A 12,611-nucleotide genomic window follows, 5' to 3' on the forward strand; every position below is an offset into this window, starting at 1 on the left:
AGAATACACAAAAAGATGAAGCCTTACAAGTGAAGACTGGGGAATTATTTTACCTAAAATCTCTATACCTAGAAAATGGAGACACTGGTGCCAATTTACCTTACAGGACTGACTTAAGCTAGTAAGATGTCACATTCCAATTTCCACAAAGACAAAAAGTAACACAAAATTCAAAGACCAGGTATCTCCCCAGCACTCTTCCTTCAATCAATTCTTCATCAGCATTGATTATTTTAATTCTTTGCAAATACAAATGTAGATGGATATGGCCAAGCCAACTACGAAATATAGCAAAATTGCACTGCTATCTGCATACCACAGGGGATGGCTTTAACAAAGAGAAATTTATTTCCTCATAGTAAAGTAGGCTAAAAGTCCACTTTCAGGGTGTCAGCTCCAGGGGAAGACTTTCTCTCTGTCGGCTCTGGAGGAAGGTCCTTGTGATGCACCCGTCTTCCCTTGGTCTGGGAGCATCTCAGCGCAGGAACCTCAGGTCCAAAGGACACTCTCTGCTCCGAGCACTGCTTTCTTGGTGGTATGAGGTTTCCAACTCTCTGCTTGCTTCCCTTACCTTTTATATCTTGAGAAGTAAAAGGTGGTGGATCAGGGAGGTGACTTGAGAAAGGCTGGTGTCACAATCCCACCCCAATCCTCTCAACATAAAATTACAGTCACAAAATGGAGGACCGTCACGCAATTCTGGGAATCATGGCCCAGCCAAACTGATACAACCATTTTTTTTGGGGGGGGGGGCATAATTCAATCCATAACAGCCAGGGAACGAGGTATTTGATTTAATCAAATATTACCATAATGACACGTAAATTACCAACTACCAGAACCTGGAAAAAACCCGTTGCCGTTGAGTCGATTCCAACTCATAGTGACCCTATTGGACACAGGAGAACTGCCCCATAGGGTTTCCAAGAAACGCCTGGTAGATTCAAACTGCCAACCTTTTGGTTGGCAACCAAACTCTTAACCACTATGCCACCAGGGTTTCAGAAGATGAGCATAAAATCAAACCACAAAAATATCCTTAATGTAAATTAACTTTGCGTTGATGTCATGAAATGCAGGTTAAGAGTCTGTATCTTTATAATCTCTCATCATTAGTAAAATAGCAAAATGCAGAAAAGCTAATAGATTTCTACTGTAACTGATAGTTTTTAGTAAATCAGCTTTTAGTAAAGACGGAAATACAAATCTGCAAAAGAAAAGGGGGCAAAATTAGAAGATAACTGCCTATCACATAAAATGATTATCCTTATTACCGAAAGATTTTTTAGGCTCCTTTAAAACTCTAGGTCCTTAGTCCAGCTATAGGAGAGGCCCAAGAGTTACCAAATTTACCATTCCCCAGAGACTTGGATTTCTCAATAAAACAGCAGTTCTCTAAGTTGGTCAGAGATTAGCTGTGAAGAGTGTCTCAAGTAACTGTGTTAAATTATTTCTCTCTCTTCCACTTGTTTTTAAACTAAAAGTAGGTTTAAGATTATTCATATAAGGAAATCATTCTAGCATATTCTTACATTTTATTAAAATACATTCATTATTGCTATTAACATGGCCCTCCTTGTCTTTTGTGGAACAACACTGTACAATGGAAATATAATGTTACCATATTTAATTTAAACTTTTCTAATAGCTACATTAAAAAAAAAATACCCCCAAAATCAGGTAAAATTAAGTATATATTATTTAAAACAATGTATTTCAAATATTGTCTTTTCAGCATGTAATCAATATAGAATGATCAGTGAGACATGTTCAACTTTTTTTTTCATACTCAATTTTCACAATCTGACGTGTGTTTTATACTTATCAAATATCTCACGCTGGCCACACTGCAGTACTCGAAAGCCACATATGGCTACCACTTACCACCAAAAAACAACAACAACAAAACCGAGTCAATTCCGACTCACAGCTGCCCTATATCACCAGCTGCCATCTAATTGATTTCGACGCATAGAGAACCCGTGAGTTTCAGAGTAGAACTTCCCTCATGGCAGGTATCGAGGCCTTTCTTCCAAGGTGCATCTGGGTGTGCTCCAACCACCAACCTGTCAGTTAAAAATCCAGCGCTTAACCATCTGCGTCACCCAGGACTCTCCAGTGTCACCGTCCTGTGAATAGTCTCTTGGTTTACTGGACAGTGCAATTTTAAAATAATAGTAACTGTTCAAGGAATTGAAAGACTTTGGCCATTTTGGCTCAGTATAGGAACACAGTTTCTAATAAATAAAAAATAAATAAATAAAGCCATATAAAAATTGAACAAGCAGACTTATAAAAGGGCGTAAGTCCCAGTCTCTGGGAGTGTGTGCCGCGTCTGGGTGGCCTGGACGGTGTCTTGGAGAGAAGACCGCCACACTGGGCAGTTACCACGTGCCAGGCACGCGATGCTGTCTCAGCGTTCCAGAAAGTACTCATTTCACTCTGGAGGTGGCTACTATCACCACCCCGTTTTACAGATGAAAAAATCTCAGCATAGGGCAGTTAAATCCCTACCCGAGATCACACACACAGTCAGAGCCAGAGCCAAGACTCAACTTCAGGCAGTTTGCGCCAAGCTCACGTTCCTAACCACTCATCTCTGCTGCCTCTGAGGTAGTTTTTTTATTTGTTTTCTAATTGTGTTAAACATATATGTAACAAACCATCCGCCATTTCAATACTCCTCACACGTACAATTCAGTTACACTGATAATGTTGATCTCGTTGTTCAGCCATCATTTAAGGTACTTATTTTTAAATACGAGAGTTCTTACAAGGCAGCATCATTTTACCTATTTCTTTTCTAACCTAGATCAGGGATTTTCAAACTGTTTGAGCAGCGGGACCCCCGGCATCCCACCCCCTCTGCAAAGAGAACAGCTCCATTTTATCCATCGAAATGCCACCGAAGGTCTCATTGGGGAAAAGGTTTAAAGCCACGGATTGGCATATTTTGTTGACTACACTGTCAGCGTTAGGCTTTTCTGGGGCTCTCCTGCCTCTTGAATCTCTTCCTTACAAGGGTCTCTGGCCAAAAATTCACATCCATCTTTTTTCTGAACTTTAAAACAGTTTTTAAAGTTGTTTCCTATAAAATTCACTTCACGTCTTCTTGCCAGACTGTTGCTAATTCCACCTCAGCGGCTTCTCTGTCCCTCCTGCCTCCTCCATCCAGTGCCCCTACTGTTCTCCTGTTGGGTTCCTTTCCTAAAATGCAAAGCAGACCTGTCACACTTCTTGAAATCCTTTGGGGGTTTTCCATCTCATGGCAGTATTTTATTCCCCCAAACATTTCAAAAGATTACTTGAGGGCTAAAATAATTATGAAAGACAGGCTAAACATATTTAAAAGAAAAACTACAAGAACTTATGACAGCGTATCCCAATGCCTTTACCACGGCACCTTTCCCCCAACTAGGCATCTCTGTGAACTAGAGTAGGAATTCAGACTAAACCCTAAATCCACTTACAGCAATCCTACAGGACAGAGTAGAACAGCCCCACAGGGTTTCCAAGGCAGCAGTCTTTATGGAAGCAGACTGCTACATCTTTCTCCTGTGGAGTGGCTGATGGGTTTGAATTGCTGACCTTTTTTGGTTAGCAGCTGAGTACTTAACCACTGTGCCACCAGGCTCCTGGATTCAGGCTATGTGGGTTCAAATCAGCCTCACACCTTGCCAACCCAGTGACCACAGGCAGGTCACCCTGTGAGGTGGCCTCCCACCTGTAAAATGGGGCTAACAACAGCCACCTCACAAAGCTGCTATGTGAATTAAATGAGGTTAACAGTATAGAAAGTGCTCAGCACAGCACGTGGTCCATTGAAAGGCGGTGACTGTTTTATTCTTTGCGACACATTTCAAGAAACACTGTCCTACAGGATCCAGTTAAAACTCCGAGCCAGACACACCAAGCCCTTCAAAATCAGGCCCATGCCTGCCTTCCCAGCATGCCCCGAAGCCCCTCCACACAGGCACACAGATCAGTGCAAACTGAACTCTGCTGGGAAAATTCCCAGCCCCTTCCTGTTTCTGCACTTCAGCCCGCTCTTCCCTGGGCTTTGTTTCTGGTTTGTCCTATTCTCTGAACTCCAGGGTTACCGGGAGCAGGGGAGATCACATTCAGCTTTATGTCCCCAGGGTCTAATTTTAAGTGCACAAGCAGCATTCGCTGACCACATGAACCATGCCTGGACCCTTCTGATGCTATTTTAAAGAGGAGACACACCAGTGCATTCAAAGCTGGATGCTACACTCAAAAATCCACCACGCTGGGGACGGAAACCCCACCCATGGCCGTCGAGTTGATTCCGACTCATAGCAACCCTCTAAGACAGAGTAGAACTGCCCCATAGGGTTTCCAAGGAGCAGCTGGTGGATTTGAACTGCTGATCTTTTGGTTAGCAGCTGTGGCTCTTAACCACTACACCACCAGGGTTTCCCAGGGAGAGGGTAAGTCACTAACTAGATAGTAGACAAGAATTATCTTGGGTGAAGGGAAGGACAACACACAATACAGCACCACTGGACTAAACCAAAAGCTAACAAGTTTTCTGAACACAACCAAACACTTCAAGGGACAATGAAGCAGGGACAGGGTCTGGGACCATGGTTCCGGGGAACATCTAGGTCAATTTGCATAACAAAGTTTATTAAGAAAATGTTCTGCATCCCACTTTGGTGAGTGGCATCTGGGGTCTTAAAAGCTAGTGAGCGGCCGTTTAAGATGCATCAATTGGTCCCAGCCCACCTGGAGCAAAGGAGAATGAAGAACACCAAAGACACAAGGAAAATATTAGCCCAAGAGACAAAAAGAGCCACATAAAGCAGAGACTCCATCAGCCTGAGACCAGAAGAACTAGATGGTGCCCGGCTACCACCACTGACTGCCCTGACAGGAAACACAACAGAAAGTCCCTGACGAAGCGGGAGAAAATTGGGGTGCAGAACCCAAATTCTAGTAAAAAGACCAGACTTAATGGTCTGAGACTGGAGGAACCCCAGAAGACATGGCCCCCAGACTCTCTGTTAACTCAGAACTAAAACCATTCCCGAAGCCAACTCTTCAGACAAAGAATGGACTAAACTGTAAGACATAAAATGATACTAGTGAAGAGTGTGCTTCGTAGTTGAAGTAGATAAAAAAACATGAGACTAAATGGGCATCTCCTGTCCAGAGGTAAGATGAGAAGGCAGAAAGGGACAGGAGCTGGTTGGACGGACACAGGAAATCTGGGTGGAAAGGAGGAATGTGTGATCGCATTATAGGGATAGCAGCCAGGGTCATATAGCAACATGTGTATACATTTTTGTACGAGAAACTAACTCTAGCTGTAAACTTTCACCTAAAGCACAATTAGAGAAAAAAAAAAAAAATCCACCATACCGCCTATTATAATGCCCTATTATAAAAAGCTCCCTCTTCAGGATACGCCTAGGCTACAGACTACTTCTAACAACAAAGCCAAATACCCACCATAACTGTGTTCCAAGCCTTCATAACGATTAAACGTGTTGTTACATTTTTGATTGACTTTCACTTCCTCCTGTAAAATATCATCAGCTCCATTTGCAAAAACAACCTAAGCACAAAGTGAAAGTGTGAGCGGAGCAGACCCTGTGCCCACCCCCAGACCTCTGCTTGTGGTGGGGGCCGCACCCTCCTGAAGGTGTGTGTGAGCAGAGGAAGAACAAAGTGTTAGATTACTACACCTGATCCTTTAATTCAGGGATATGTACAGGGCTGATTCACAAAAGACCACTCATGCCCTCAATACTATCTGTCATGGAATGAAAGCATAACATTCAAAAAGAAAGGGATTTGCCGGAACGTGGACACACCCACTTAGGGCATGTCAAAATAAAGTCACCATTCAAGGCAAACTTCATCACAAAAATCACAGCACCAGAAAATCAATCACACCAGGACACACCCTTGACAGCAGAATCCGGACTTCACTGCTTCATCCAGACACCCCTCCCTTGCCCCTTACACTCTAGCTCTACCCAGGGATTTGCATTGATGCCTTCTCAGCCCACAATAAAGACCAGTTGCTCTTTTACATTCCTGAACCTTTGCAAAACCAGCTCTGCCTGGTGAGGGTACCCTTGCCCCCTTTTCCCCTCCTGAACGCCAGTATTTCCTTCAAAACCCAGTTCAAAGAGTAAAGGCTCTGTTGACGGTTCCCTGAGGCTCCCTGTCCCCCCGCCAGGACCACAGTGCTCAGCAGGAGCACATTCTGTCTCGATTCCTTATTTAAATGTCAAACCCCCTACTCATGCAGGTGGTGCTGAAGACAAAACCATACCTCTTCTATCGTAGTGTCCCCAGGTCCTGCAACGGTACCTGGAACAACACAGCTGCTCAATATTTTCCTTAATGAGAAACTAAATTGTTTCTAAGACTTTCAAATTTGAACTATTAGAAATTATTACACACCACACTAAGGATTTTCCAAACAGCACCTCTTCATATTTATAACACCTCTCTGGGGTAGGTATGATTATTCCCACTTCACTGGTGGGAAACCTGGCATCCAGAGAGGGTCAGTAACTTTTCCATGGTTCCCCAGCTAATAAGCAACAGAAGCACGATTTAAATCCATGTGTGAGACTCCAAAGCCTGTTGCTGGTAACTAGCTGATCACACGCTACACTGCTCCCAGAGCACCCCCAAGTCACTCTAACCTGAGTTAGTGAAGTGCCCTAAAGTAAAAGCACTGCGTGCTTTTATAAACGGTCTCCGGCCCAGTCAATCCACAGTACTGATTTTCCTTTACGCCCATATAAACATGCAGGTGTGTGTGTATCTAAACACGCATGCCCACCCCTGGGTGATGCAGATAGTTAATGCGCTCAGCTGCTAACTGAAAGGTTGGAGGTTCAAGCTCACCCAGAGGTGCCTGCAATTTACTTCCCCAAAAATCAGCCACTGAAAACCCTTTGGAGCACAGCTCTACTCTGACACACATGGGGTTGCCATGAGTTGGAAGCAACTGGATGGCAACTGGGTAATGTGCTGCTTAGAAGCAAAGGAGACACGGCTACTAGAAAGCCCGGTGAGAACATTCTCCGTGTTCTACATGCGTGAGCTATCACACTACATACATCTGTGGGGCAGGACAGTCTCCAGAATAGGAAAATAAACATCAAGGGAAGATTTGATCACTGAAACCAAAATATAAACACAGAGAACAGTGGGAGAAAGAAGTGTTCCATTTAAACAACCCCCTAGAGGACAGCAGCCAGCCTGGGGAGGACACCACAGAGAGAGACGGACCTTCTCTAACCATCACTCCTTTCTGCAAGTGAACGGAGGATGGTGCATGAGGATGGGGAAGTAGGCCCAATGTGATCAACTGTCACCCTGATGCTGTCACTTGGAAGAAGTGCAGCAGAATGCTCCTTAGAAGCGAGGATGGCAAGGCTTCATCTCACATACTTTGAACATGTTGTCAGGAGGGATCACTCCCTAGAGGACATCATGCTTGGTAAAGTAGAGGGTGAGCAAAGAGAGGAAAACCCTCAACAAGACAGACTGACACAGTGGCTGCAACGATGGGCTCAAACTTCACAACGATTGTGAGGATGGCACAGGACCGGGCAGTGTTTTGTTCTGTTGTACACAGGGTCACTGTGAGTCAGAACCAATTCAAAGGCATGTAACAACAATAAGCTGTCACTTGTCCCTATGACAGCCCAGGGCCTAAGACTGGGACACCACATTTCTTGCCCTTGGGAAGACTTGGATCTCGGGGGCCTGCAGGCATGTCAGTACATGCAACCATCAACTGTCCCACCACACCCACTAGCCGATATGTCACATAGCTCTCAAGACGCAAACACGCACGTGTGGACTTCTCAGCCAAGTCCCTCCTCCTGAGTGTCTGTAAGACTAGGAAAAGCAAGGGTCGCTTGCTATAAAAGACAGACTGCCCGAAGAGTCTTCTCTAAAGAGTGATAACGTGATTGTTGGAACTGGTCGGCCCTGTGTGTGCCTAGAGCCAAAAGGAGTCTCACAAACAGCACAAAGAAGCAAACGCCACTAGAATCTTCAGGAGCAAAACCCCCTCTCACGAGCTCCCACCAAAAGCCTCACTGGTCACGCTCACTTCATATGCTTTTTCTCTGAAGAGGAAAATACAGAAACAAACAAACATGAAAAAACCCAGCTGCATCCATCCCGTTTGTGGGGGTTTTATCCTCGACAGGCAGCCAGATGCCCACACAGGAGCTGCTCATCGACTGTTCTAACACAGTAAAAGACTCTGGTGGGAAGAGTCTCTCCTCTCCCCCAAAGCTCCCCGGCAGCTGGAAAGCACCTCCCCTGCAAGCTCTCGGTGGTGGTGTCCTTCCTTCTCACATCGGGGAAGGTCTCCTGATCCACCGAGAAGCTCCAGCCTGTGCTAAGAATAGCAGGAATCTCATAAACACAGCTCTGGGGCTGACAAACGTGGCAGGTGCCAGGAGACAGATGGCCAGTTCCTTCAGCGAGTCCTCCCCCACACTGCATACCCACACACACACTCACTCACACTCACACTTACCTCCCGCAGCTCCAGCCTCTGGGCCACGGCCTCCAGACACTCCTGGCCCGTGCTTTCCACGGACAGTGTGCACTCGATGACATTGCTGTCCAGCAGGCGGATCCGGGTGACAAAGCAGTTCTTGCTCAGAACGTTGTAGCGCCGTGTCCGGCGGAGCTTCAGACCGAAAGGCATGGCTCTGTGGCCCGCGGACGCCGCCTTCCCTTCTCGGCACACACGCCCCTGAGCTGTCCTCAGCAGTTTCGTGACTGGGTGAGTCCACCTCCGACCGTGCTCCTCCGGGAGTGGAGAAAGGTGTCCATGCCCAGTGTGGCGCTCCGGGACACAGCTACAAACGGCACATAAATGGCACAGTGTTAGCAGGACAGGAAGCTGTAGGTGGTACTGCACAGGTCCCACACATGAGCACACACGAGCACACGAGTACACACATGCACGCACACATGAACACACACATAAGCACACACACGGGCGCACACGAGCACACGTGAGTGCACACGTGAGTGCACATGAGCACACATGAGCACACACACAAGTGCACACGAGCACACACACGAACACACACACGAGCACATGTCCCCTGCCCCTACGATGAACATCTGGATTCGAGCAGCAGCAGGCTCCGGCCTCGAGGTGTCTGGGCAGAGCCACGCACTTCTTCCTACACAGGTTACATGATAAAATCCACTGTACAGCTGGGGAAGCCAGGGTGCAGCGAGATAAAGAGCTCACCCAATGGAGCGCAGAGTAAACGGCAAAGACAGAACTCAAACCAACATCCTCCCAATATGCACGTGAGTTTCACCGTCCAGCAAAGCGGGAGAGGTGGAACTTATACCCCCATTTTATGGATGAAAAAAGCGAGGCTCAATGACTCCAGTAACCCACTGAACCTGAAGTTAAAATATCATCTTGTCCCTCCTCACTCATCAGATACCGTGTCTTTAGTTTTATGAACCTTTTATTACTTTTTTTTTTTTAATTTACTTATTATTAACGTTGGAAACCCTGGTGGCGTAGTGGTTAAGTGCTACAGCTGCTAACCAAGAGGTCGGCAGTTCGAATCCACCAGGTGCTACTTGGAAACTCTATCGGGCAGTTCTACTCTGCCCTATAGGGTCTCTATGAGTTGGAATCAACTCGACGGCAGTGGGTTTGGTCCTTTTTTTTTTTTTCTATTAACGTGGAAGCCCTGGTGGCATAGTAGTTAAGAGCTACAGGTTTGGTTTTTTGGTTTTTTATTAACGTTTACATGGAGGCACTGGGTTTTTTTAGCATGGAGGATATTAAATGGAGAAATACACATTAGTCAGCTCCTTTCCACTTAAAATTTTTCTAACATATGAATTTGTTAATGCATGTAAAACCACCACTGGCCCTTTTTCAGCAAATGTTTAGACAGTCAGACATGGGAGCCACCCTGCATCATCTCGTTCCCTTCATAAAACGCTTGATGCAAGAGCCCCGTCACCTAACGACAGACGATTTAACTCACTGATAACAAGATTGACTGACAGCCTCCTGCCCTGCCAACGAAGCAGTGACATTACTGCCATGGAAAGCAGAAGAAAAAAAAATAACAATAACAACAGCGGCAGGACAGGGCCAGCCATGCTCTTGCGGGAAGGCTCCTTCAGCGTCTTTCAGAGAAGTCTGGAATGTCCAGTCTGTTCCACTTTCCACTCCATTAACCTCACAGGACCATCTCTTGCTCACGGTGCTGTTTTGTTAACTTCATCCCATAAGTCAGGCCGACCCATCCCATCTTCACACCCTTCATCCACCTGCTGACACGGAACTACCCCTGAGCCCCAAGACGCTCAGATGGGCAGATGTGAATAATGACTTACTTGTACAAATTCTTGAATTAATAAATGAAATGACTTCAGTAGTTATATGCCACTCCCTCCCAGTACCCCAGGCCTCCTGGGTTGGCAGAGCACGGCCCTACAACACAGCAAAACACTCCCGAGACTCCCACAGTCGGGCTTTGATGCAGGCCCTTGGCACATTTCTCAGAGTGACAGGTAGACGTTTTACGAAGGCTTAAAACACACAGACTAGAGACTGTGGCTAGGGAGAATATGTTAACAATTCTACATCACCTCAGGTTGGCAGAGTATCACGTTTACCTCCACAGTTGGTCAACCTGGTTTCCTGACATCTGCAGAAGTGAATATGGAGGGACCCCCCCCCCTCAAAAAAGGCAGAACCAGAATTCAAATACAGAGCTCTCAAGTGTTTACTAAACACACATTCCCTCAACTTGGTGAAGCACAGGACAGCAGATGCCAGGATTCAATTCCTACATCAGCCAGAGGGCCCCCAACAGAGAAAAACATCTGCTGTGTGGGCACAAGCCACGTTTCTAATCCTGGGCCAGGCACTTTACATTTTGGGTGTGTCTCACCTTAAACACCCCTGAAAGAATGCAGCCGGCTTGGTGCTGCAAATTTACCTCAAGCGCTCTTAAAAACACTCCCCAGGCTCACCTTCTGTGACAGCCATCCACCATACAGGCAGTCCCCGTAGTTACAAGCCAACCCCCGCCCCCCCGCAAAGCCTATTATTTTAAAAATTTGAGGTACACACAGCGGTTCACGATAACAAATGGGCACTACTTTGCTCGCACATTATTATTGTCACTGTATTATTATGTTAAAGATGTTTTGGTGTACCTGGAAGTGTTTCTTTAATGTATCTTATGCATAGAAAGGTACGTTATATACCATATACTGAGACAAACATTTGACTGACTGACATTAGATACCAACTGTGCCTAACTGTTGTGACACAGGTGCAAATTTCACGTATACACACTTAGGGACACAGCTCATTCATAATCCAGGGACTGCCTGTACATAGTTAACTGAACTCAAACTCAAACTGTAAAACAATATACACTGATGATTCCAGTTTTTATAATAAATAAATATACACAACAGCAAATAGGAAAGGAGGTAAATTCAGCAAAATTATTAGGAGTTTTCTCAAGGCTACATGGCAGTGATTTTAAACAGAACTCTATTATTTTATATATTTCTAAACTGTTCTAACATTTTACAACTGCCTTACATTATTTTTATAAAAATTTTTTTAAGTACATTATTTACTGAATATGTCATACCCAAAACCCAGTGCCAGCAAGTTGACTCCGACTCCTAGCGACCCTATAGGACAGGGTAGAACTGCCCCATAGAGTTTCCGAGGAGCTCCTGGCGGATGTGAACTGCTGACCCTTTGGTCACATTAGGAGCAAAATGTTTATATTTACGGCTGTCACAGCAACAATCTTGCAATGTATCTCCTAGAAAACACCTATTTTAAATTAAAAAAAAAAAACAAAAACTTTTTAAGTGTTCAATTAACAAGAAATTTGCCAGGTAGGGTATCAACAAAAAAGTTATAAGCAAGCCAGTCAGATCCTTCTCAAAGTCAATGTCATGAAACAAAAACTGAATGGGGAGAGGGGCAGGGTGGGCTGAGCAAAAGATACTGAGTAAAGGGGTTAAAGAGTTATTAAAACAAAAACGCAATGTGTGAAGCTTGATTAAATCCTGACTTGAAAAAACAGCTTTAAAGGACATATTGGGAACAACTAGAGAAACTGAAATATAGAATGAATGTTAGATATTAACATAGTATTGTTAGTTTTCTTCAGTTTCTGATAATGGAATGCTGGTGATGTAGGAGAATGTCTTTAGGAGACGTCTATATATCTGTATCTGTATAGTAAAACGGATATATTTAGAGTGTATTAAGGAGTAAGACGTTCTGATGGCTGTCACTTACTTTCAAATGGTTACAAAATAACAGTCACATATACACACATTCAAAGTTGAAACAAATGTGACAAAATATTAATAGCTGTTGAATCTGGGTAGTGAGCACACAGATACTCACTGCACCATTCTTGTAACTTTTCTGTTTGCCTGAAAATTTTTATAATCAATAGTATATATATAAAAAAAAAAAGTAGTAGCAACCCTCAATGCAGGTTCTAAAATGCTCCTATCCTGATAGTAGGAGATTATGCCATCGGCTCAGTTCAGACTCACAGCAACCC

General features: G+C 44.7%; 1 protein-coding gene across 1 annotated transcript in view; it reads right to left on the reverse strand.

Moving 5' to 3' along the window:
• PTPN14 (protein tyrosine phosphatase non-receptor type 14) overlaps window positions 1-12,611 on the reverse strand; it is a 219,015-nt gene that overhangs the window by 124,685 nt on the left and 81,719 nt on the right. The window contains exon 2 of the mRNA XM_049868566.1: window positions 8,546-8,873. Within this exon, the coding sequence (XP_049724523.1) occupies window positions 8,546-8,873 (328 nt within the window). The remainder of the gene's footprint in view (window positions 1-8,545; window positions 8,874-12,611) is intronic.

The sequence above is a fragment of the Elephas maximus genome, chromosome 24, assembly GCF_024166365.1.
Source record: "Elephas maximus indicus isolate mEleMax1 chromosome 24, mEleMax1 primary haplotype, whole genome shotgun sequence".
NCBI classification, from domain to species: domain Eukaryota; kingdom Metazoa; phylum Chordata; class Mammalia; order Proboscidea; family Elephantidae; genus Elephas; species Elephas maximus.